At 44.6% G+C, this 27,849-nt stretch overlaps 1 protein-coding gene across 2 annotated transcripts; it reads right to left on the bottom strand.

The window, feature by feature from the left end:
• Positions 1 to 649: 649 nt before the first annotated feature.
• On the bottom strand, positions 650 to 27,849 carry crha (corticotropin releasing hormone a). 2 transcript variants are annotated; one of them, XM_073041475.1, is made up of 3 exons: positions 27,736 to 27,826; positions 1,660 to 1,806; positions 650 to 1,240 (listed from the first exon to the last, which is right to left on the bottom strand). In XM_073041475.1, exon 3 carries the CDS (start codon positions 1,229 to 1,231, stop codon positions 734 to 736), a length of 498 nt encoding a protein of 165 aa, XP_072897576.1. In that variant the 5' UTR covers positions 1,232 to 1,240; positions 1,660 to 1,806; positions 27,736 to 27,826; the 3' UTR covers positions 650 to 733. The 2 variants fall into 2 exon arrangements, with proteins under 2 accessions (XP_072897576.1, XP_072897585.1); XM_073041484.1 differs by lacking the exons at positions 650 to 1,240; positions 1,660 to 1,806 and adding an exon at positions 23,567 to 24,258 and having other exon boundaries at positions 27,736 to 27,849.

The raw sequence follows: 27,849 nt of genomic DNA, 5'->3' as shown, positions 1-27,849 counted from the left end.
CTTGTGAATTTGAGGATGGGATACTTTACCAAATCCCCTGGGTTAATTTCACTGTTGACCACTGAATTAGGGGTGGCGGGGCCGCAAAGACACTAAACAGTTTGATGGACTGAAAGGATTCTCTGGTAACATTGCCGATCATTTCACGGCAACAGCGGTGGGCTAATCTGTAAACTGGTTTCATATTAACCCTTATCTCGGACCCGCCATTGGCGAGGTGACGGGGAAATGTAGGAGCAGGTGGGGGGGGGGGTAGTTGGAGTTCTGTTCGGGCGTAATGTACAAGTGCTGTCTTGTTTTTCCAATTAAACCTGTTCTGTGTGCCTTTACATTTTAACTCCTTCACACTGGGAGGTTTGCGGGCTTGTCGCGATCTCAGTTCATTCGCACAACCTGTTCCCGTTGCCTTGGTAGAATACACAAGGAAGGGTTCGCGCAGCAACATGAACTTTATTCGTTTCTTGCGTGTTCTGTGCTTTCATAGACAATTCCTTCAGATATCCTGGAAAATGAAATGTTTTTTTTTTGTAACCTACGCACCTCCACGAGAAAGCATAACGCAAGAAGATTCTCTCGCGCAGGATAAATGATAAAGTATATACGTTTATTGCAGGTAACTAGAATTCGACAATAAACTTCAAATGCACGCTTATGTGACGGAAATGTGCAGCATATTAACGAGCAAACAAACGTTAGCAGCGCTATACTGGTGTGGCAGACAGCGGACGCCAGTCTATTTCCCGACTGAATCCATTACTTTCTTGTTTTCCTCTGCTTGCTTGGCCATTTGCTGCACCCTAGCTATCGCGAGCAGTTTATTCAGAACATGCAAAGGTACACTAGAGGAAAGAAGAGGAATGCCCCGTCTTTTTCCTCGCTCTATCGCCTCATCCACTGAATCTTGGTGTCTGCCGTACACGTCATCCGAGCCTCCAACTGTACCAGGTGGGATGCGCTGGAACTGTGCCAGTGGCATTTTGGAAGCTCCGTCGAAAGGAAAGATTTCAATTAGCTTTCGACCAGGATGTGATGGATTATCGTACGCTTTGACCCGTGGTTTAAGGTATTCCTCGTCGAAGCGAAATCCCCCTAGTGGGACTAAGTGCTGGAAGTCTGAATGCTGACCGGGACCGAGTTTAGCTGATACGGAGTTCTGTAAGGCTCGACACTCATCATCGGGTACGAACCCCACCAGGAGGATAGCAGGGCAAAGCCACACGGGGATCTTCATGGAAGAGAGCTAGGGTTTAAGCAGACAGAAGCATTCGTTACTTCTTCATATCTACGATGTGTGGAATTGTAAATGAGAAATAATAAAATATGTCCTATGGAATCGTTCTTTCATTTTAAAATTATTTAAAAAGTCATTAGTAATCAAAGGGATTCAATTTAGGTGAAACAATCGCCTCGAACATAGAATTAAATCAAAATCCTCTGCAGATTGGAAAAACTGAAATAAAATAGAAACTAACCCCAACTCTCTAAAAAAAGAATTAACATAAGACGTCAATAAAGTTATCTCAGTAATGAATGTACTTCGGTGTCGTTCCCTACGGTAATTGAATTATAACATAAAAAGAGGTTGAGATTCACAGTCGCGAGCAATTTCAAAATATCTTTAACTACCACTACCCGTGCGTAATAACAAAATGAATTTACCTTCAGAAGATCGGACGGACGTGATTTACCCAATGGTCTTGTTCTGTCCAGATGCGATTGCAAGACGGAGAGGAGTTAATTGGGGGGTAAAGTCTGGCTATTGCAGTTTTATATCTCCATCTGCGACCCGTGTGTCACGACTGCATCCTGGGTGGTGACGCAAAGATTATGAAAAGTGAGGGGAAGGAGGCCAACACACACACACACACACACACACACACACACACACACACACACACACACACACACACACACACACACACACACACACACACACACACACACACACACACACACACACACACACACACACACACACACACATTACTCTTCAAGGAATACGCTGACCCAGTCCCTTCGCAAGATTTGGACCTAGCTCTGTTGAATGTGGTGTTTCCCTGTCAATTATACATGGAAAATGATAGCACTAACTTGAAGATAAACTGGCTGATTCATGGCTAGCGAACAGCATTAAAACAACTTAGGTTGTGCTGGTCCGAATGTCTCTTATCTAATGGGATTTAGGGTTTTCAATTAATGAACAAAAATGCCATCAGAGTTTAATGAAAACGGATGTAATGGGATAATACGATTGTTGCGGAATTGGGTTTTTTGTTGTTAAGAGTCCATCGTCTTTTCTCTCGTACAGTACAATGTTAACAGCGTAATGAAATGAAGAACTTCAGGTATAAATCTCGGAAGGGCAATTTTGCTCTTATTTCAGAAGACAACTGTTTTTGTCATAAGTGTCGATCAACATTGACGTTCTTTGTAAATTCTCTAGCTTAGCATATTCATGTCGTTGTTTTAATTTTTCAATCTTACATTTCCAAATGCATCAAAATACCCGAGAGATTCATAGAAACGTAATCAAACTGCCAAATCCCGAAAGTATTTGCAGAGACTGTCAAAAATATTTATCCGGTCAATTAAAAACCAGTCGTATATCCTATTGACAGGAATGATTCATTACGGTGGGCTTATGAGGTTTAGCATGTCTTGTCACAAAATTAGATGTTAACGTTAATTCAAATTCCATTGCAGTTCTCTAACAGTGTATTTATCGTCTCCTGTGCCGGAATCCGGAGCGACAATTAAGCTGTCAGTCTGCGGGAGAAACCCTGTGGGCCGAGCAGCGTCTGTGGGGGCGGGTGAGAGGTGGGAGGAATGTTCCAGGTCGAAACCCTACTTCAAAACCGAGAGTAGGATAGCCAATATAAAGAGGTGAGGCAAATGGTGAGACAGAGGACTGAGGTGATGGGCGGACTGAGGAAATGCGGCGGGGGCAGTGGAAGGATGACGAGCAGATAGGACCATGTAGGGGAGGTGTGGAGTTGGGAGACATGATGCATGAAAGCGGACAGAAAAGGAGAAAGATGGAGCCGGGAAGGGAGTGGGGAGGGTGAAGGTTGTTACAGCCGCCGGACCAATCCGTGGGGAGCGTAAAGCTAACGGTGTTGGACGGGTAAGGAAGGTAACAGTGGAAACCAATGAGGGAGAGGTGAAGAACAGATAGAACCAGGACAATATGGGAGGAGGGGGGAAATGGGTAAAATGTGCATGTACCTGAACGGAACCAGAACGGTAAAAAAATAATGAAATCAACCCCTTAGAAAGTAGTAACATTACTGTAGATCGGAAGATGTAGAATCCTTGTGGGTAGAATTAAGGAACTACAAAAGTAAAAATACCCTGATGGGAGTTTTATACTGGTCTTTGAACAATAGCTAGGATGTAGGATGCGAATTATCACAGGAAATAGAAAAGGCATGTAAAAATATGAATATTACCATAGTCATGGGGATTTCGATAAGCAGGTAGATTGGAAAGATCAGGTTAATCCTAAATCCCAAGAATGCCCTCAAATGGCCTTTTAGAGCAGTCTGTGGTTGAGCCCGCTAGGGGAAAGACAATTCTGGATTAGGTGTTGTGTAATGAACCAGATGTGATTAGGGACCTTAAGGTACAGGAACCCTTAGAAGAAGAGATCATAAAATGATAGAATTCACCCTGCAATTTGAGAAGAAGAAGCTAAAGCCAGACTAAATTAAAGGGAATTGCAGAGGCGTGAGGGAGGAGCTGGCCAGAGTTGTTGGACAGGGAACACGTACAGGGATGACGGCAGAATAGTAATCGACAAAGTTTCTGGGAGCAAGTCATAAGGGGCAGGATAGATGCATCCCAAAGATGAAGAATTAAAAGAGAGGCGAGAGTGGATATTGGACAGCTGGGAAAAGACAATGGCGAGGTTGTAATGGGGAAAAATGAAATGGCAGATGAACTTAATAAGTATGTTATGTCAGTTTTCACCGCGGAAGATTCTAGCAGTATGCCTGAAATTCAAGAGTAACACGGAGCAGAAGTGAATGTAGTTGCTATTACTATGGAGAGAGTGCTTGGGAAGCTGAAAAGTCTGAAGGTAGATACAGTAGGTCACCTGGACCAGATGGACCACACCCAAGGTTCTGATAGAAGTAGCTGAAGATCTGGCTGTAGGCATTAGTAATGATCACCAGATTCTGGAGTGGTTCCCATGGACTGTAAAATTATTATCACTCTTTATGGAGCGAGGAAGGTGGAAGAAAGGAAATTGCAGGCCAGTTAGCCTCAGTTCTGTAGTTGGGAAGATGTTGGAGTCTATTATTAAGGATGGGGTTCTGGGGTACTCGGAATCACTTGATAAAGTAGGTCAAAGTCAGCATGGTTTCTTTAGGGAGAAATCCTGCCTGACAAATCCATTTGAATTCTTTGAGGAAATAACAGGAAGGATGGAAAAAGAAGAGTCAGTGGATGCTGCTTACTCAGATTTTCAGAAGGCCTCTGGGAAGATACCACACATGTGGTTGCTTAACAAGGTAAGATCCCATGGTATTACAAGGTACTAGCATGGATAGAAGATTGGCTTACTGGTAGTGGTCAAAGAGTGGGAATAAAGGGAGCCTTTCTGATTGGCTATCAGTGGCCAATGGTGTTCCACAGCTGTCAGTATTGGGACTGCTTCTATTGACATTATATGTCAAAGATTTGGATGATGGAATTGATTGCTTTGTGGTCAAGTTTGCAGACAATACAAAGAGTGGTGGAGAGGCAGGGAGTGTTGAGGAAGAAAGAAGACTGTAGAGGACTTGGCTTAGACAAATTGGGAGAATGGGCAAGAAGTGGCAGATGGAATATGGTGTATGGTAATACACTTTCGTAGAAGGAATAAAAGTGTAGCCTATTTTCTAAATGGGGAGAAAATTCAATAATCAGAGGTGCAAAAGGATTTGGTCCTGCTTGCGCAAAAGTCAGTTTGCAGGTTGAGTCAGTGGTAAGGAAGGCAAATGCACTGTTATGATTCATTTCGAGGAGACTAGAACACGAAAGCAAGGTTGTAATGCTGGGGCTTTATAAAGCATTGGTCAGAATGCATTAAGGGTACTGTGAGCAGTTTTGGGCCCCTTAGCTAAGATGTTCTGACTTTGGAGAGTGTCCAGAGGAGGATCGCGTGACTGATTCCGGAAATTAAAAGGTTTATGTATGAAAAACAAGAGAAAATCTGCAGATGCTGGAAATCCAGGCAACACACACAAAATGCTGGAGGAACTCAACAGGCCAGGCAGCATCTATGGAAAAGAGTACAGTCGACGTTTCAGGTTGAGACCCTTCGGCCAGTCCTGCCTACACAGCCTCCAGAATAGAGGTGCGTCCAATTACAACAGAGATGAGAGAGAATAGCTTCAGCCGGGGGGAGGGGTAAGGGGGGGTGAATTTTTGCAATTGGTTGCCACAGACTGCTGTGGGGGCCAAGTTATTGGGTATATTTAAAATTCATGGGTTCTTGATAACTAAGTGCATCAAAGGGTACGATAAAAAGGCAGGAGAATCGTTTGAGAGGGATAATAAGTCAGCCATGATGGAAGGCTGAGCAGTGTCAATGGGCTCAATGATCTAATTCTGCTCCTATGTGTGAATTGGAAAGAGTAGTTTAGGACATTTCTGTAACATGAAAAGCACCTATAATCACTTGATTTCAGAAATGCGAGCAAATAAGTTAAACTCCAACTGCAAATTCTCCCCTTTCCGATATGTTTAGAACATTTCGTAGTTCCATTCTTTGAAAATATTATTACTGTACTCCGCAAAAGGAATCTTCCCACTTTAGTGCATTCACTGCAAGAAAAGAAAAACAATTTAGACTGTTATCTTTATATTTCCTCAAACCCGTGCACTGGATGGTCTAAGCAGCAAAAAAAAATGGATTTTTTGCGTGCATTGAAGTGAGCACTAGCCTCCCCAGCATCGAGAGCATCTTCAAAAGGAGATGCCTCAAAAACGCGGCATCCATCCTTAAGAACCCCCCTCACCCTCACCAAGGACATGCCCTCTTCTCATTGCTACCATCAAGGAAGAGGAGCAGAAGCCTGAAGACGCACACTCAACGTTTTAGGAACAGTTTCTTCATTAGAATGATTAGATTTCTGAATGGACAATGAGACCAAATACACCGCCTCAATGCATTTTTTCTCTTTTGCTCTCTTTTTGCGCTAATTTAATTTTTCATATATTTCTAATTGTAGCTTGCTTTTAATTATGCTTTTTTAAATTAGTTTCCTTTAAATTATGGATTGCAATATACTGCTGCTGCAGACATATGCCACGACATATTTCACGACATATGCCAGTAAAATTTAACCTGATTCTGATGTCCGGGATAGAGATGAAAATAGCTAATATGGCAGAAGATCCAGCCAGGAACCTGGTCGCTATTACTATATCCAATGTAAAACAGAAGCCTTGTGCCTTTCTTCTGATGTCGCAGAAATGTGCACATTAGTCCCACATGTCCCTCCACTTTTAATACATTTGCAAAATATTCTTTTTTACAGATTTGTATACACTCCATCTCGACTGTTGACTCCCCATAGATGCTGCCTGGCCCGTTGAGTTTTTCAGCTTTTTGCGTGTAATTCTCTTAGATATATAGCTCTATAGCTCTTATTGCTATATCATTTTAATAGGAAGAATGAATGAGGAGTGCTACTCTGTGCTAAATATTACAATTCTTCTAAGGCTGTGACAAAGGAGAAACCTTCGCCTCGTAATCTTCGAGGGCCAGGGCAGATTAATACAGCAACACTAAAGCAAATGTGCGATCATGGATTTTAGAAGCAAGAGCATGAGAGTAAAAAATTCAGATAGTAAATGTTAAAATGATATAAACATTAGTTAGGGTTCCCTTGGGGTACATGTTGAATGCCGTGGCAAGGAATTATTTGGGCTTATTGTAACGAAGAAGGGTAAGTCTGCCAGGCACGGTTTGATGTAAATGGTTGGATGTTTGCAAAGCTCTGCTTTTGATACAGTTGGGTATGTATATCGCTTTACAGTACTTCTCATATCATCGAGGTCTTTCTTCACTGACGGGCGGGGCACATGCAGGTGTGAGGTAAAAATGCAGGGCCACCCTATATGCCCTGCTGTAGAAGGAGCATCCAAACCCTGTGATACAAAACCTGCGCTTCATGCCGAGTGAATCCGCATTTGTTGGGCTTGTCGAAACTGAACAACCCTACAACGGATAGTGAGGAATGCTGAAAACATCATCGGGGTCTCTCCCGACCCCGCCCTCCTCCTCAGTGGCCACTTTATTGGATACTTTATTGCTCGTTGATGCAAATCTCTAATCAGCCAATCATGCGACAGTCTGAAAGAGTGCAAACATGGTTGTTCGGACCAAACATCAGATTGGGGATGAAATGTGATCTAAGTAACTTTGACCGCGGAATGATTGTTGGTGTCAGAAGGATTTGTTTGAGTATCTCCGAAGCTGCTGTCCTCCTGGGATTTTCACGCACAACGGGGTTTACAGAGAATGGTGTACAAACAAAAAAAAACAGCGAGCGACAGTTCTGTGAGAGAAATGTCCTGTTAGTGAGTGAGGTTCAAGCTGACAGGAGGGATACGGTATCTCTGCTAACGGTATGAGGTGTGCAGAAGAGCATCTCCGAACGCACCTTGAATTGGAAGAGCTACAGCAGCAGAAACCAGCAACATGCACTCGGTGGCCACGTTACTAGGTACAGGAGGATTGTGAGCGATCCTAATGTTCCAGGAAATTCCCGGAGAAGGCAGAAGATTGGGGCTGAGAGGAAATGGCGGAGCGGACTCGATGGGCCAAATGGCCTAATTCTGCTCCTACATCTTATGGTGTTATGGAAAGCATTCAATCTGTGCTTAAGCAGGAGGATTTGTCTATTTCCCTTCACTCTGGTTCCGTAAACTCGGCCCCAATCCCAATAGAAGAGCACGGCGGAGGGGAAGCAAAGGCTCACGAGCCTTTCCCCTCTCCCCTTCCCCCTCCCCCGCACGTCTTCTTGTTCTCCCGGTTCAACAAGTTGAATAAAAGGGAACATCAGTCATACATGATAAGGCCCGAGACGCTTCCCTGAGCAATAGCAGTCATGGTGAAAGCAACTAACTTTCATTCAGCATTCACTACTGATGGATTTGTTCGGATGACAGAACCGGGAAAACACTAAAGTTTGTCGGACAGATGGAAAATTTTGGTAACTATGTCCTGCAAGGTATAATGGCAGCTTTTTGTTAATTCATTCAAGTGTATGGGCTTTCCAGACGGAGCCAGCATGTCTGGTTGAGTTTGAAAAAGTTGCTTTCTTGAGCCGCTGCTGTCCTTGAGGTGCGAGTATAGCCACAACGCTGCTGGGCGGGGGGGTGGAGTTCCAGGATTTAGATACTGAAAGGGCAAACGAACGGCGACATGTTCCCAAGTCATGTGGTGGTGTTCCTGCACTTTTGCTGTCCTTGATAGAGGCCGTGGATTTGGAAACCGCTGCCTTGGGAGTCTTATTAGGTTTCTAAATGGACAGTGAACCCTTGTACCCGTGTACTTCTTGCTTTCTTTTTGCAATTCCATTTAATTCTAAAAATACATATTTTTGTAATTTATAGATTTTAGGATGTATTGCCATATACTGCTGCCGCAAAACAACAAATTTCACGACATACAGTACCGTGCAACCTTAGGCGCGCGCGCGCGCGCACACACACACACACACACACACAGAGCGAGAGAAACAGTTAGGGTGCTAATGAGTTTTGTACAGTAGTAATTTTATGCATTGCACTGTACTGCTGCCGCAAGAAAAAACAGATTGCCTGACATATGTTAGCGATGATAAACCCGATTCTGATATGGTTCCCTGTTGTGGACTGAGAACGGGAAGGGAGAAGGGCGAGGAGAATCATAGCTGGGAAAAGGGAAAAGGGTGAGAGGAGGGAGCGGGAAGCAGAGAAACATTCTGTTAAGATCAGTGAATCAACTATTTGGGATCAAATGACCTTGTCTGGTTGGCACGCCTTCCCTGCCAACTGCCCCACACCCCTCCAGCTGCACTCTGCCTTCGCCATTCCCAACATCCTTTGCTCCCGCCAAATTTACAAACTGGCTCTCGGCTCCACGCTAATAAACAGTACAGTGCAAAGGTCTTAGACACCCCAGTTTTATATAAACACGATAATGTCTGCAGATGCAACACACACAAAATGCTGGAGGAACTCAGCAAGTCAGGCAGCATCTATGGAAAAGAGTAAATCTTCTTCAGGACTAGCTGTGGATGTGTGCCTAATGATGTTTCGATGTCTGCCGTAAACGTCATCCAAATCTCCCAAAGGATCTGCCCCTCACCTCGCATCCCCATCTCCTTCCTCTGTTGTCGTCTCCTGTCCGATTCCTTCGTTTTCAGCCCTTTTCTTATTCCATCTATTAGCTCCTAGCTTCTCAAGTTATTCCCTTACTCATCCCCCTCCCACCCACACACCTACATTCACCGTCACCTGTTCCCCGCCATCTTATGATCCTACTTCCACTAGCTTTTTATTCTGGCTTCTGCCCGCTTCCTTGCCAGCTCTGATAAAAGGTCTCCGCTCGAAATGCAGATGGATGTTTTTCCAACATTGTGTGAGTAATGGTCGGGATGCGCTTCAATTAGGTTAGAGGCATTTTGCAAGCGCCGTCGATGGGAAACACGTCGAGAAAATTTTCAGCGAGTGGAGAAGGATAATTGTACACTTTGCTCCATGGTTAAGCGAATTATTAACCACGTTTCCACATTGGTGCTGGAGCTGAAGTTCCGATTGTTGACCAGGGCCGCGTTAAGGTGATACGGAGTTCTGTAACCCCCGGGTACGAATCACAACAGGAGGATGGCAGTGCCAAATTATAAATAAAAATCAATTAAAACATCTGATTGAATGGTGTTTTAGTTATTTTAAAACATCATAAATTAAAAGGTACACGAGCAGAACATCCTCCCCGCAGGCACTGTTTGTAAATCAGAAGCATATTAATGAAATCCGGCACTTCAATTTTCGATACCCAGCGGGAAAAAAACATTCATCGTCAGTTGTTCTTGGGCTGTTTAACATTTGATAATCAAATCAGTTTAAGTCTAACGCTTCAGTGACAACTTTGTATCGTCGTGTTATATGCTGAACTCTGCCATGGTCGGCCCCAAACCCATCTGCTAAAGGAGGAGGGTTGGGCATGGGGCTAACAACCTCATCCCGTAAAAACCCAGAGCTACAGAACTGTCAACAGAGACCTCATCCTTGGGAGAGGAAGGATCTTTGAAGATGGACTGCACCTGGGGACAACATGAAAGACTGGCCCAGTCCCAGTAGGGGCGATGGCCTTAAGTTATATGCCGGGGACCAAACCAAGAAGACATGAAAGGACGCACATAGACAGACAGACACACGCACGCAAGCACGCACACAAATACACACAGATAGACTGGGAATTGTTAGAGCATACATCTGAAGCGTAGCATTTTCACAACCTATCAGTTACACCTGGAAATACACAATCTATGCAGTATTTCACCACGCTTGCAGATACACGACCATATCGCTCGTATATGTTCAATGAGGTTCCATCTTGGTAAGACAGACGCATGAGGCATGGAATTAAATTAAAATCTAAAAATAAAAATGAAACCGCATCAAACACGCTAAAAGAGAATTAGCGTAAGGTGTCAATCAATTAATATTACAGTACTTCATAAGAAATGTGCTTCAAATGTGTTCTGTAAAGTAAGGGGAAGGAGGCCAAAGCCCGCTTTTCCTTCCCCAACACCAAAACACACACACACAAACAGCGAGGCCCATACTTATGTCGATAATAAGGCATAGTCTTGAGGATATGCTGGAGTGAACGCAATAAGCGGTGAATTAGAAAGCTTTGCCCAGGAGGATTCAGTATCATGAAAAGCACCCAGGATCACCATATTTCAGAACAGCGAGCTCAGAATCAGAATCAGGTTTAATATCACTAGCATTGTAACGAGAGAGCTGTGGATGGCGGTGAATCCAACTGCACAGCAAGGTCTAGAATTAACTCAAACTCAGACTCGAAATAAACAAGACGACACGAATGAAATCTAAATACGTAATCACAAGCAGTGGTACGAGAAATGGAACTCCTGCTACTGAGCACCGAGTACCTGTAAGTACAGACTTTCCAAAAAGAAATGCGGCGGGCAATACTTGGCAGTCTGAGTCTTAAAGGGGCAACGGCAGCGCACGATACACCAGAGAATTGGAGCCTGACGCCTCCAGTCGGGACCGTGACAGACATACGTCGTGAACTTAGTTGCTTTGCGACAGAAGTACGTCGCAATGCATAATAATAAAAGAACACTATAAATTACAATAAGAGGTGTATATATATATATACTTCATATATATTTATATATAGTACTGAGCAAAAAAACCTCGGTGTGTGGAGAGAGAGAAGTAGCTAGGGTGACTACGACCTTTGCACAATACTGTAGTAATTTTATGTAGTGTACTGTAACGCCGCCGCAAACAAAAATAATTTCCTGGTTGAGAAAAGTGGAAGGGAGAAAGGATGGAGCAGTAATCACTAGAGAGACATTCTATAATGATTAATGAACCAATTGTTCGGAACAAAATGATCTTGTCTGTTGTCACAAAGTTGGGTGTATCTGCAGCACCGCTACATCTCGCCCCTGGAGCACCTGTCCCACACATTCCTCCCGCGGTGCTCCACCCTCGCCATTCCCTAAATACTTTGCTTCCGCCAAATTTACAAGCTCGCTCATCGCCCCACGACTGTGCAAAATTCCTAGGCATCCTAGTGTGTGTATATATATATATATATATATATATATATATATATATATATATATATATATATATACCTAAGTCTGAGGCTTTTACATTTTACTGTGTGTGTGTGTGCGTGCGTCCTAGATGATGGCTGTCTTTAATAATGGATGCCACCTTTTTGAGGCATCTCCTTTTGAAGGGGACCTTAATGCTGGGGAGGCCAGTGCACACCATGATGGAGCTGGCTGCGTTTACAACTTTCTGCAGCTTTTTCAGATCATGTGCAGTGCTCCCCCACCTCCCCCACTCCTCCCAGACGGTCATGCAACCAAATAAGATGCTGGCTACAGTACATCTGACGAAATTTACGAGTGTCTTTGATGACGTTCCAATTCTCCTCAAACTCCAAATAAAATATCGCAGCCGTCGTGTCTTCTTTGTAATAGCATGAATATATTGGACCCAGAATAGATCTTCAGAGATGTTGACACCCAAGAACTTGAAACTGCTCTCCTTTTCCACTGCTGATCACTTCATAAGGATTGGTGTGAGTTCGCTCGACTTCCCTTTCCTAAAGTCCACAGTCAATTCCTTGATCTTAGTGACATCAAGTTCAAGGCTGTTGCGACACCACTCAACCAGTTGATCTATCTCACTCCTGCACGCCTCGTCGTCACCATCTGAGATTATGCTAACAATAGTTGTGCAGTCACAAATTTTTTAGATGGCGTTTGAGCTGTGCCGGCGCCGCACAGTCGTGGGTGCAGAGAGAGTAGAGCAGTGGGCTAAGCACGTATCCTCGAGGTGCGCCAGTGCTGATTGTCAGCAAGCGGTTGTTATTACCGATCCGCGAAGTCTTTTGTCTCCCGTTGCAGAGGAAACAAAAGCCCAGGTTCTGGAGATTGTTAATTAGACTTGAGCGTATGATTGTGTTGAACGCTGAGCTGTAATCAATAAACATCAGACCGAAATAGATACTACTACTACCCAACTGATCCAAGGCCGAGTGAAGAGCCAATGGGATCGCATCCATTATTGTAGCGATAGGCAAATTGCAGCGGATCCAGCTCCTTGCCTAGGCAGAAGTTGAGTCTAGCCGCGACCAACTTCTCAAAGCACTTCATCACTCTAGATGTGAGAGACCCTGAGCGATAGCCTTCTCTTGTTGAGTACTGGTATGATTGTCGCCCTTTTGAAGCAAGTGGGATTGACGATGTCCTTGAGCACTCTCGCCAGTTGGTTGGCACAGGTTTTTAGAGCCCTACCAGGTATACCATCAGGGCTTGACGCCTTGCGAGGGTTCATGTTCTTGAATAATATTCTGTAGTCGGCCTCCGGGACAGAGGTCGCAGGGTCACCAGATACAGCAGGGATTCGCACAGGTGTAGTTTTATTCTCCCTTTCAAAGCATGCGTAAAGGCGTTAAGCTCATCTGCGGGTGAAGCTTCACAGCCATTCATAAAGTTAGGTTTTGCCTTGCAGGAGGTAATGGTCTGTGAAACCGGCCAGAGCTGACGAACATCCGATTCCTTGTCTAACATCATTCGGAATTGTTTTTTCTCTCTTAAAATAGCTCTCCGTAGGTCGTACCTGGACTTCTAGGATAGTTCTAGATCGCCCGTCTCGAAAGTCATTGATCTAATCCTCAGCAAAGTACGAATCTCCATGGATTTTGATTTGGGTACGTCCGGTATGTTCTCGAAGGCACACACTCATCTACACAGGCCTTGATGAAGTTGGTGACAACTGAGGCGTACTCATTCAGATTCGAAGATGAATCCCTAATATTGCCCAGTCCACAGACTCAAAGGAGTTAAGTTCCAGCGTGACATTACTCTTTATCCGATAACAAAATAACATTTCAGTATTTTTATTCTTTGAAAATATTTGTAGTCCACAACAGGAATCTTCCCGCCGGAGTATCCCTGCCATCCCTGCAAATCCCTGGCGTATCAATTCAGCCGTTTACCTTTCTACTGTAATAGGTTAAACGCAGCGCTTCACAGGGGTGTGCTCAGATCGCTGCAAGATGCAGTTCAAACCGAGTCAAGTTCGCTAATGACACAACAGTGCAAGGCCTCATCAACAACGATGACGAATCGAAGTACCGAGAGGAGATTCAGCGGCTGGTAGAATGGTGGAAGGACAACTGTTTGAATCTCAGCGTGGACAAGACCACCAAAGCGACGATTCTGGATCTTTGGAAGGTGCAGACTGACCACTCCTCACTGCGTATATACAGCTCCGCCTGGGACAGCACAGAACGGACGATCCCACCTGAACCCTCAACACCATCCTTTTGATCAAGAAAGCACTGCAGCGTCTCCACTTTCTGAGGAGATTGAGGCGAGCGAGACTCCTCTTCTTCCCACCTCCATTTTAAAACATTTTTTCACAGGAGCACCATCAAAATTGCCCTGAGTAGCTGCATTACCGTCTGGTACGGAAATTGCAAGGCAAATGACCTCAAGTCCTTACAATTGATTGTGAGGAATGCATTGGGGGCTCTCTTCCACCCACTAGTGTTATTTATCAAGAATGCTGCGTACGCAGGGTCCTTAGCGTTGTCAATGAACCCTCTCATCCGTCCAACAATTTCTTTGACCTCCTACCATCAGGAAGGAGGTACTGCCATAAGGCTACTGAACTCCCTGCCGCCTCCCAAGTGTCATCACCTATGAAGCGCCATTAGCGTTATACAGCTTCCTTTTAATTTGTATCTTATATACACATTATTGTTTGTTAATTTATTTGTGGTAATATTACTTTATGTGTTATGTGTGAGTTTTATGTAGAGTGCAAGAGGGGAGATAGCCAATGTATACGGCATTTAGAAATAAGACGGAGGATGAGTTAGAGGTTGGAAGCAGTGAGATCTCGGCCGTGATTGGCACATGGAAGCAGATGGGGAGAGGGACAGAGATAGGGTGGTGATAGGTGGAACCGATGAAAGAAGGACAATGAGCAGATGGAGCCCAGTAGGCATGGAGGTGGAAAGAAAGACAAGAGAGAAGAAATCCAGGCAGACAAGTATGTGGGTGATGGGAAAATGGAAACAGAAGGGGAACGATGAAGAGACAAAGGTGGAAAAGATAAACAAAACTACAAGATTCTATGGTTAAAGGCACTGGTGGAGTAGGGACATTTTACCATGGCGTTCAGTAATCACACCTTTGGACTGTAGACTATTCAAGTCTGCGGGAGCTATACAGTATGTTCAATTTCAAGGGCTCCGTGATATTTCAAATACCAAGCTACTGTTTGTTACAATGTGCATAAGGCGATACACTGGCAGAGGGTAAGGCTGAGGACGGGCAGCTGGACGGGGTAATGGCAAGGGTAGTAGAAACCCTTTCAACTTTCTTCTACAACTGAAAGCTCAAGATGTCGATGTGAACCGCTCACAAGTGTTCTGTAAAGCAGCCGCATAGTCTACGCACTGCGTCCAAGGATCCAGCTCAAACCGTGTCATCAAGTTTGCGGATCAAGAACGATGACCAAACAGAGTATCGAGAGGAAGTGAAACAACTGGCGGATTGGTGTGAGAAGAACAACCTACGCCTGAACGGGGAGAAAACCAAGGAAATCATTGTGGACTTCAGACAAACCATCCTCTTCTGCGAATACATGGTTCCTCCGTAGAGAAATTTAAGTGCACCAAGTTCCTGGGAGTTCTCATCATGGATGACCTCACCTGGTCCCCTAATATCCGGAGCAGCGTTGAGAGCGTCCTGGCAAGTTGCGTCTCCATCTGGTATGGGAGCAGTCAGCGGACCCAGAAGTCCTTACAAAGGACTGTGAGAACAGCTGAGATGATCAAACGGGTCTCGCTACCATCCATCGGGGACATTTATCAGGAGCGCTGTGTATGCAGGGCCCTTAGTATTATTAAGGATCCCACCGTTCATCCAGCATCCTGTTTGACTTTCTACCATCAGGTAGGAGACTATGATGCATAAAAACAGGAACGGTCAGGATGAGAAACAGTTTCTTTCCCCCGGGCCATTAAGGCTTCTGAACTCCCGGCCGCAACGTATTCAAAGTGTCACTGGTTAATCCGTTCCATACCTTACAATATTTAATATTCATGCACTTTGGTTTGTTATTTAAGCGCGATTCATCTGTAGATTTTATTCTTAGCTTCATACATTATCGCGTGTTATGTGTACTACTATGCTTTACACCCTGGTTCGGAGAAACGTTGTTTCCTTTCTATATGCATTATATGCCTATATACATTATATACATCTACAGTGCTTATAAAAAGTATTCACCCCCACCTCCATTGGAAGTGTTCATGTTTTACACCATTGAATCGCAATGCATTTTGTTTAGCTTTTTTGACACTGTCAAAGTGAAAACAGAACTCTACAAAGTAATCTAACTTAATTACAAATATAAAACGCAAAATAATTCATTGCATATGTATTCACACCCTTTAATATGACACACCAAAGCATCACTGGTGCCGCCAGTTGGTTTTAGAATTCTCATAACGGAGATCAACGTGAGCAGTCAAGGTGTTTCAATTGATTGCAGTAAAAATACACCTGTATGTGGAATATCGAACTGCTGGTGAGTCAGTATCCCGGCAAAAACTACACCATCAAGACACAAGAACACTCCAAGCAACTCTGCGAAAAGGCTATTGAAAAGCACAAGTCAGGAGATAGATACAAGAACAGTTCCAAGTCACTGAATATCCCTTGGAGTACGGTTAATTCAATCATTAAGAAATGGAAAGAATATGGCACAGCTGTAAATATTCCTAGACCAGACCGTCCTCTAAAACTGAGTGACCGTGCAAGGAGGAGACTAGTGAGAGAAGCCACCAAGAGAACTGTGACAACTTTGAAGGTTACAAGCTTCAGCGGCTGAGATGGGAAAGACAGCACATACAACTGTTGCCCGGGTGCTTCACCAGTCGCAGCTTTGTGGGAAAGTGGAAAAGAGAAAGCCACTGTTGAAAATCTCACATGGAATCTCGGCTAACTTTGGCAGAAGGCACGTGGGTGACTCTGAAGTCAGCTGAAAGAAGGTTCTTTGATGAAACCAAAATTGAGCTTTATAGTCATCAGACTAAACAGTATGTTTGGCGTAAGCCAAGTACCACACCTCATCAAAACACACCACCCCTACCGTGAAGCATGTGGTGTGCATCATGCTGTGGGGATGTTTCACTGCAGCAGACCCTGGAAGGCTTGAGGGTAAAATGAATGCAGCAAAATATGGAGGAAAACCTGATGTAGCCTGCAAGAGAATTGTAACTTGGGAGATTTGTTTTCCAGCAAGACAATGACCCCAAGCATAACCGCAAAGCTACGCGGGTAGACAGGGTGAAGGCAGATTTGCGCGAAATGGAAGAGATGCGGGTTCGGGCTGCGTTGATAATGGATGAAGACAAGCCCTTTTCTTTGAAGAAGGAAGTCACCTCAGTGGTTCTGGAATTAACTGCCTCATCCCGAGAGCAGATGCGGCAGAGAGAGAGAGAGATGGCGGGGTGAGAAGAGGTACAGTCCAGGTGTTTGTGAGAGTCAGTAGGTTTATAAAAGATATCTTCTAGGTAAATTGTCTCCAGAGATGGAGACAAAGAAATCGAGAAAGGGGAGGGAGGTCTCGGAAATGGAGCAGGTAAATTTGAGGGCAAGGTGGAAGTTGGAGGCAAAGTTGATGAAGGTGACGAGCTCAGCATAGGTACAAGAAGCAGCACCAATTCAGTTGTCAATGTAACTCAGGAAGAGTTAGGAGCGATCCCGGTGTAGGCTTGACACATGGACTGTTCCACGTAGCCGACAAAAAGGCAGGCATAGCCCGGACCCATGCGAGTGCCCATGGCTACTCCTTTGGTTTGAAGGAAGTGGGAGGAGCCGAGGGTGAAATTATTGAGCGTGAGGAGAACCAGTTCCGCCGGACGGAAGAAAGTGGAGGTACAGGAGAACTTGTTGGGTCTGTTGTCCAGAAAGAAGCGGAGAGCTTTAAGATACTCCGGATGGGGGATGGAGGTGAATGGGACTGGACATACATAGTGAAAAAGAGACGGACGGGGTCAAGGAATATTTAAAAATGGTTTTATCTTTCTCTCCAAGACCTCGGCGGCCAGTGGTTCAATAATACATTGCCTCCATTGCTTGAAAGCAGAATAGACAGCACAATCCCAGGCCTGAACGCGACTTGCGGAAAAAAAAAATCTGAGTCACAGGTAGAAAATAAATCTTTGCTGATGAAGTCTGGAAACAATGAACGGAGCCTTTAACTCCGGCTCAACCTGGAACTTGATCGTCAGACCAAGAATTTACTCGCTGCCGCTGGGCCCCCAGGCTCCCTTCCCCCACCACCACTCTCCAACCTTGTATCTCACAGGCTCCACCGTCACCTCTTGGGTCCTCGGAGCCTCCATCTCCCCAACCCACATTCCCTGAACACCCCAACCATCCTCTTCTCTCTAAAACCACCAGCTCTCTTCCCTCGACTGATCCCATCTCTAACCCTTGCCGGGCATTCGCCGTTCCCTCCGACCTCTCCCCCTCTGAGGCAGAAGGTTCTGGACCCCTTCGGCTGCACCTCAGTGAGTTCCGCTCTCGCCACGATGTCGAGCTCTTCGCTCATCGCCTCTGTCTCCGGCAAAAGTTCCACACCCTGCACTGATGACATCTTTTCCCGCCTTCACCCCTCCTCCTTTTTGGACAGCCCGGTCTGGTCCTCTGCCAGCTCTGGATCATTTCATTTCGAATTGCCGACGAGACAGCAACGGTCTCGACTTCAGCACTCCTCCTTCCGCCTCGAACCTCAGTTCTGAACGCACTGCCATCCACTCTCTCCGCATCATCCCAACCTTACCATCAAACACGCAGACAAAGGAGGTGTTGTTGTAGTGTGGTGAGCTGACCTCTACCTTGCCGAGGCCAGGCGACAAATCTCAGACACCTCCTCATATCTACCCCGTGAAGGGATCCCCACTCTGGACTATCAGAAAATTATTTCCAACAGCATCACTAACATCGTCAACTCGGGAGAACTCATAGCACCCTTACCCCGAACTGCTTGCTTCTACCTCCTACCCAAGACCCAGAAGCCTGCCTGTCCAGGTAGGCCCATTGTCTCCACCTGCTCCTGCCCCACTGAACTTGTGTTCTCATACCTCGAATCTATTTTATCCCCATTGGTACAGACCCTTCCCACCTACATCCGCAACACTTCTCATACTCTCGATTTCCTCAGTAACTATCAATTCCCTGGCCCCGGCCACCTCATTTTCGCCATAGATGTTCAGTCCATTTTCACTTCTATTCCCCATCAAGAAGGCCACAAAGCTCTCCGTTTCTTTCTTGACAGAAAAACCAACCAATTCAACACATACAAAATGCTGGAGGAACTCAGTAGGCCAGGCAGCATCAATGGAAAAGAGTAAACAGTCAACGCTTCGGGCGAGACCCTTCTTCAGGACTGGAGAGGAAGATGAGAAAAGGAGAAGAGTGAAGAGGAGAAGGTTTCTCACTTTCTTCACAGTTCTGAAGATAGGTTTCGGCCCCGAAACTCAAAGGTGTACTTTTTTCCATAGATGCTGCCTGACCTGCTGAGTTCCTCCAGCATTTTGCGTCTGTTGCTTTGGATTTCCAGCATCTGCTGATTTTCTCATGTTTGTGAACCAACCAATTCCCCTCCGCCACCACCCTTCTCCGTCCGCCAGAACCGGTCCTCACCCTCAGCAAATATTCCTTCGGCCCCTCCCACTTTCTCCAGACTCGAGGGGTAACCATGGGCATCCGTATGGGTCCCAGCTACGCCTGCTGCTTAGCTGGCTACGTAGAATCGTCCATGTTGGAAGCCTTACCCGGTAATACTCCCCTACTCTTCCTGCGCTACATCGACGACTGAATTAGTGCCGTTTCAGGCACCAATGCTGAGCTCGTCAATTTCATCAAATTTGTCTCTAACTTCCACCCTGCCCTTAAATTCACTTGGTCCATTTCTGACACCTCCCTCCCTTTTCTCCACCTCTGGAGACAAACTGTCAACCGGCATCGTTTATAAACTACCGATTCCCACGGTTATCATGACGATACCTCTTCACAACCTGTCTCCTGTAAAAATGCTATTCCAAGTTCTCAGTTCCTTGGCCAGCGCCGCATCCGTCCCCAGGATACGGCTTTCTTTTGGAGATGTCCTCCTTCTTCAGAGAACCGGTTTTCCTTCCTCATCCGCATCTCGATTTCCCGAACATCCGCACTCACCCCCTCTTCCTGCCGCCTTAACGGTGATAACACTGTTAACACATCAATGCCTTACCTACCACACCATGATCCTCCGCATCCTAATTGCATCCTCCCGCCACCTCCAAACAGATCCTACTTCTGAACATACCTCTACTTCCCTCCCCCCTCCCCCCACTTTCTGCAGGGATCGCTCCCTCCGCGAGTCCCTTGTCCTTTCGTCCCTCCCCACTAATCTCCCTACAAGCGGCCTAAATGCCACACCTGCCCATTCATTTCCTCCTTCAGCTCCATTCAGGGCCCCAAATAGTCCTTCCAGGTGAGGCAACACTTCGCCTGCGAAAATGCTGGGGTCGTTTAGTGCGTCCAGTGGTCCCGATGCGGGCTCCTGTATATTGGTGAGATCCACTGTAAACTGGGGGACGGCTTCCTCGAGTACCACCGCTTCAATCGCCAAAAGCGGGACTTGTCGGTGGTCAAACATTTTAATTCCGATTCCCATTTCCGTTATGACATGTCGGTCCATGGCCTCCTCCTGTGCCATGATGAGGCCACCCTCGGGATGAAAGAGTAACAGCTTATATTCCGTCTAGGTAGCCTCCAACCTGACGGCGTGAATATCGATATCTCCTTCCCTTCCCTTCCCTTCCCCTCTCCTTCCTTCCCTCGGGTCTCCTCCCCTTCCCCTTCCGCTTTCCTCTCCTATCTGATTCCTTCTTCTCCAGCCCTTTACCTTTCCCATCCAACTGGCTTCATCTATCACTTTCCAGCTATCCTTCTCCTCTTCCCCCCCCCCCCCCCATACACTGGCGTCTTCCCCTTCCCTTTCCAGTTCTTGACCCGAAACATCGACTGTTTATTCATTATCTTAGTTGCTGCCTGGCCAGCTGAGTTCCTCCAGCATGTTGTCTATGCTGCAATGAATGGAAATATATTACTAGAATAAATAATTGTAGTTTGCTTGGGAAAGTTTAGCGTGTCGAATAAATTTAGATAATGTGTAAATATTGGTCCAGTGAATTTATTAAAGAGTGTAATAAACACCTGGAACAATGTTCAGTTAAACTAAAATTATAATTTAAGGGAGGTGTATTTTCTCCATTTAAATCACCATCAGAATATAAACTCTTATCCTGCTAATTCCAATCCACAATCGTCGAAGTATTTACGCAGTTTAATGCCAGTGAAGAAGATGCTCTTGGAAGTAATAATCCAGGATACAATGATAAAATGCTTGAATGGGGTTGGGCGAATGACGAATACACAATGGACAAAAAAGTTAAATATTACTGATAAACTTGCAGGAGTTTTCCAATGAAGAAACGGAGACGTTAGATGAAGACAATGCGTTTCATATAGCTATTTAGATGATGAATCACACGTTAGGTTGATTATTGAAAACTAGGGGATGAAAAGTATAGCAGCCAACATTGTGAGTAAACGCAACTAGTAGGAACAATTACAGTGGGAGTGTTTTTTGTTTGGAAGGACGAGAGTGTAGATTTCCAAGATTCAGTACCAGAGCACCTGTTCTTCTCTATATGCTAACATAACTTTTCCTTGAGTTGTCCAGCCATAAAGAGCTTTAGGTAACAAAAACTTTAACTGCGGCAGTTATGCACTTCAAAACTGCCTGTTGGATTTAGCACCTGAAATTCTACAAAAGGGGTGTGAGATGGTCACATTATAATGACGCTAAATTGTACAAATGTTGCAAGGTGAAACACTGGCGTGTTCGCGCAGATTATTTTTCAAAATGGCAGAGCAGATTACCAAAGCAAGCAATGGATCGTGGATTTTAGAAGCAGGAGTATAAGAGTAAAACTGTCAGGAAGTTAAGCCGAAGCTTTATAAATACTAACTTGGGCTCAGCTGGGTGAAAATCGTGATAAGGAACATTTACGGCTTTTTGTAACGAAGAAGGGCAGGAAGTCTGCCAGGTAAGGTTTGATGTAGCTGAAAGGAACCTTCGGAAGTGTCTGCTTTAGCTACAAAGTTACGTTGGCAACTTTGACTTAGAAAGAGTAATCAAGGTCTTTCTTCACTGACGGGCAGATACTTGCAGGTATGAGTCAAAAATGCAAAAGCACCCTGTACATGATGTGTCTTTTTTTTCGTGCCATGCGAAATCGCGAGTACAAACTGTGCCAAATGAACCTGCACCTGTGTGGATTTGCCGGCAGTTCCTAACAGGTCAATGCTCCAGGAAAGCCGTTAGTTAGTCTGAATGAAACTGAGTGCCTGTCTATCCCTCTTCTTTCTGAACGGTTCTGAAAACTCGGCTTCAGCTGGAAGCGAAGACGGCGGCGGAGTCGAAGCAAAGGGTGACACTTCATCCGCCTTGTCTTCTCCTCCATGTTAATCACGCTGGCTAAATTGCAAAAGAAAAAAAATCAAATCCAGAGCAATAGCAGTCATTGTAAAATTAGATTAATATTCATTCAATATTTAAGGGAGTTCATTTGGGTTTATGCTTGTTGTTTACGGTCACCTGTTTATGAACCACGCTGAGCTAATTTCACTGTCGACCATTGAGTTAGGGATGGCTGGGTCTCGAAGACACGAAACAGTTTGACCGACTGATGAGAGTAACGTTGCCGATCATTTCGAAGGTACTGTGTGACGCGGGACTGTTTTATTTATATCAAAATAAACTTTATTCATAATGAAATTCACCTTCAAGAAAAAACCGTGAAATCTCATTCTTGCACGATAGTGTAGCGCTTAGCACAACGCTTTACAGTACCAGTGATTCCGGTTCATTTCCCACCGCTGTCTGTACGTTCTCCCGTGACCGCGGGTACCCCTGTTTACTCCCACTATCCAAAGACGTACCGGTTGGTAGGTTAATTGATCTTTGTAAATTGTCCCGTGATTAAGCTAGGATTAAATCGGGGATTGCTGCGCGGCGTGGCTCGAAGGGCCAATTCCATGCTAAATCTTATTAAATAAATACCCAATTCTTTCCGTACTGTTCATTTGCATTCCTTAAAACCAATAGGACTGTTGACACAAATGCAGCCCGCTCGGGTGGGTCACTACTATAATAATTGAGGGGCTTCCTCGCCCAACCCGGCCCCTCCCTCTCCAGTAACTGAAGAACCCAATACTGTGGCCGGAGCAGGTAACTCTTCTCTTGGACCTGCGATTGGTGAGGTGATGGGGAGAAGTGGGTGGAGGGAGAAGGTTTCTGTTCAGGCTGAACAGAAGTGAGTTCTGCCTTGTATTTTCAATTATAAGTGTTCTGTATGCTCTGATATTTCAAATTCCGCGGGGCTTCCTCCTGATTACAATCGGGCCAGCAGGCGGGTTGCTGGGCTTTCGCGTTCTCAGTTCATTCGCATATCGCGTTCCCCCTCGTCGGGAGAATACACCGTATCAATGGAGCGGTTCGCGCTGCAACACGAACTTTAATCAGTTCTTTACGTGCATTGTGCTTTCATAGACAATCCCCTCAGATACCTCGGAATATAAACTGGATTTTTATTAAATAAATACTGTCTCCGGAATAAAGCAAGTAGGCCATCACGGTACAGCTTTATTAGAAATATAAAAATTAGGCATTCTCTCGCACAGGATAAATAATTGGGTATATATGCGTTTTATTATCTACAATTCTACAATGACAGTCAAAAGCACGTTAATTCAGTGGAAGTGTGCAACGTTTTTACTTTAACGCCCGAAATCTAAACGCGAACGATAGGAACAGCGCCATATTTGTGTGACAGATAGCGGACTCTTGACCAGTGCGATTCTACTTCCCCACTGCGTCCATTATTTTCCTGTTTTCTTCTGCTTGCCTGACCAGTTGCTCCACTCTAGCTATCGCGATCATTTTGCTGAGAACATGCAAAGGAACATCGAGGGAGGAAAGGGAAGGCGTGCCGCGTCTTTTAGCCCGTTCGAGCATCTCATCCACTAAATCTTCTTGTCTGCCGTCGGCGTCATTCAGGCCTCCAACTGCTCCATGCAGGGTGCGCTGGACATGCGCCAGGGCCGTTTTGGAAGCTGCGTCGACAGGAAACATTTCAACCAAATTTCGATCAAGAGTTGAAGGATTATTATAGGCCTGTGGCCTAATGTATTCCTCATCTAAATGAACCCAGCCTCGCGGAATTAAACGTTGGAGTTCAGATTGTTGACCAGGGCCGTGTTTAGTTGATACAGAGTTCTGTAAGGCGCGACAGTCATCTCCGGGTACGAACCCCACCAGGAGGACGGCAGTGCAAAGCAACACGGAGATCTTCATGGCACAGAGCTGGGATTCAAGAGATAAAATCATATGAAAATTGCATCTTACTTCTTGATATCTATGACTTGTGGAAGTGATTGGAGGAATGATTGAGTAGTTATTTTAGTTGTTTAAAGTTATAATAAATCAGACCATAATATATAGGAGCAGTATTAGGCCATTTGACCCATCAAGTCTGCTCCACCATTTGATCATGACTCTCAACCCCAATCTCCTGCCTTCTCCCTACAACTCTTCCTGCCCTAACCGATCAAGAATCTATCAACCTCTGCTTTAAATATCCATAAAAACTTGGCCTCCACAGCTGCCAGTGGCAAGGAATTCCACAGATTCACCACTCTGGAAAAAAGAAATTCCTCCTCATCTCTGTTCCAAAAGGACGTCCTTCAATTCTGAGGCTGTGCTCTGATCTTAGACTCTCCCACCGTAGGAAACATCCTCAAGGCCTTTTACCATTCGATAGGTTTCAATGGGGTCACCCCTCATTCTTCTGAATTCTAGTGAATACAGGCCCAGAGCCATCAAACACTCTTCCTATGACAAGCCATTTGATCCTGGGATCATTTCAGTGAATCTCCTTTAAATCAAAAATAAGGGCTCAAATCTGCTCATGCTACTCCAAGTGAGGGCTCACCAGTGCTTTAGAAACTAATATTACATTATTGCTTTTATATTCTAGTCCTCTGGAAATGAATGCTGACATTGCATTGGCCTTCCTCACCACAGCCTCAATCTGCAACTGAACCTTTAGAGAATCCTGCACAAGGACTCCCAAGTCCCTCCACCTATCTTAATATCATCTGCAAACTTTTCAACAATGCCATCAATTCCATCATCCAAATCATTGGTATATAATGTACAAATAATTGGTCCCAACACAGACTCCTGTGGAAAACCACTAGTCACTGGCTGCTAGTCGGAAAAGGCAGCCTTTATTCCCACCCTTTGCCTCCTGCCAATCAGCCACTGCTCTATCCATGCTAGAATCTTTCCTGTAATACAATGAGATTGCAGCTTGTCAAGCAGCCTCCCATGTGGCACCTTGTCAAAGGCCTTCTGAAAATCCAAGTACACAACATCAACCAATTCTCCTTTCTCTATCCTGCTTGTTATTTCTTCAAAGAATTCCAACAGATTTGTCAGACAATATTTTCCCTTGAGGAAATCATGCTGACTGCAGTGTATTTTATCATGTTCCTCCAGGTACCCTGAGATTGCATCCTAAATAATTGACTCCAACATCTTCCCAACCACAGAGGTCAGAGTAACGGATCTATAATTTCCTTTCTTCTGCCTCTCTCCCTTCTTGAAGCATACTGTTTCATTTGCAATTTTCCAGTCTTCTGGAACCATTCCAGAATCTAATGATTCTGGAAAGAACATTACTAATGCCTAAAATATCTCTTCAGCCACCTTTTTCAGAAAACTGATGTTACACCATCTGGTCCAGGTGACTTATCTACATTCAGACTTTTCAGTTTCCCAAGAACCTTCTCTCTATTTATGATATCCTCACACATTTCATGCCCCGACACCTAGAATTTCCACCATACCGCTAGCATCTTCCACAGTGAAGAATGACACGAAATAATTAATCAGTTCACCAGCTATTTTGATGTTCCTCCTTTTCTACCTTTCCAACATAATTTTCTAGAGGTCCAATATCCACACTTGCCTCTCATTTACACTTTATGTATCTGAAGAAATGTTCGGTATCCTCTTTAATATTATTGTATAGCTTACTTCCGTATTCTGTCTTTACATTCTCTATGACTTTTTAGTTGCCCTGTGTTGGTTTCTAAAAGCTTTGCAGTCCTCAAACTTCCCACTAACTTTTGCTCTATTATATCCCCTCTTATATGTTGGCTTTGACTTCTCTTGTTGGCCATGGTTGTGTCATTTTTCCTTTATAATACTTCTTCCTCTTTAGGATGTATATTATCCTGTGCCTTCTGAATTGCTTCCAGAAATTCCAGCCATTGCTGCTCTATTGTCATTCCTGTCAATGTTATTTTCCAATAAATTCTGGCCAACCACTGTAATATTGATACATCTGACTTTAGCTTCCCCTTCACAGATTTCATGGTGATTTTGATCATATTATGATTACTTCCCTGAAGGATTCTTTTACCTTAAGCTCTCTAATCAATTCTGCTTCATTTACAACACCCATTCCAGAATAGTTGATCCCCCAGTGGGCTCAACCACGAGATGCTCTAAAAAGCCATCTCGTGGGCACTATAGAAATTTTCCCTCCTGGAATCCAGCATCAGCATGATTTCCCCAATCTACCTGCATATTGAAGACCCCATGACTTGTAACATTACCCTTTTGGCATGCATTTTTATCTCCCGTTGTAATTTGTAGACCACATCCTTACTGCTGTTTGGAGGTCTGTATATAACTCCCATCAGCATCTTTTTTTACCCTTGCAGTTCCTTACCTCTATCCATAATGCTTCAACACCTTCTGACCCTATGTGATCTTTCTAGTGATTTAATTTCATTCTTTACCAACAGAGCCACGCCACCCACTCTGCCTCCTGCCTGGCGGTACATTGTGTATTCTTGGACATTAAGCTCATCACTGTAATCTTCTTTAAGAACGATTCAATGATGCCTACACATCATACCTGCCAATCGGCAACTGTGCTGCAAGCTCACCTACCTATTCTATATACTGCGCGCATTCAGATACAACACCTTCAGTCCTGTATCCACCCTTTTCAATCTTGTCCGCCTTTTACGTTGCAACTCATGCTGTTGATTACAATTTTGCCCTACCAGCAGCCTCTCCTCATAACACATTGCCTCTGTTTGCAAACCAGTTACTTCATCTTCAGCACTATCATCTGCCTTTCCTAGGATACCTCGTGCATTGAAATACAGGCAGCTCGGGACAGTAGTCGCACCATGCTCAACCTTTTGATTCCCAACTTTGTCTCAGGTCTTACCAACATCTGCCTCCATTAACTCTCCATAAAGCGAAAACACTTCGGTGCATCAAGTGAACTGGCAAGTCCGAGAGAAAATAAAATGAAATAGGCATTTTAGCATGTTTGGATTTATATCTAAAGCCCGGTGCTTTTCACAAATTAGTTTAAGCAGTTAAAGCCTCTCAAAACACAATCTATGTATCTCCAAATACACGACTATCTGCAGTTCAGCGTGCTCCAGTCTTGGTGAAACAAACGTCGCAAGACATAGAATTAAATCAAAATACCCCGGATATTCGAAATCCGAATCAAAATACAAGCTGCCCTGAACATGAGAGAATTAAGAGAAGGCATCAATCAAGTTATCTGAATAGTGCTTCAGATAAAAAGCACTTCAAGAGTTGTTCTCTGATCTGATATGCACGGTAATTGAATTATAATATTAAAACAGTGTAAGATTCACAATCGCGAACTATTTTAAAATACCTTCAAAGACCAGTAGCAACATATAAGAACGGAACGAAGTGAATGGATAAGTAATAAAATACCTAACAGGATCGAGCAGACCCGAACTACTCTGCAGTCCAGATACTAATGACCTCCAGATGAGATTGCAGGGTGATAAGAAGTTACTTGGGGTATAGTCTGGCTCTTCCTCTTTT

The sequence above is a fragment of the Hemitrygon akajei genome, chromosome 1 (genome assembly GCF_048418815.1).
Source record: "Hemitrygon akajei chromosome 1, sHemAka1.3, whole genome shotgun sequence".
Lineage (NCBI taxonomy): Eukaryota > Metazoa > Chordata > Chondrichthyes > Myliobatiformes > Dasyatidae > Hemitrygon > Hemitrygon akajei.
This window is presented reverse-complemented; position numbering and strand designations above follow the sequence as displayed.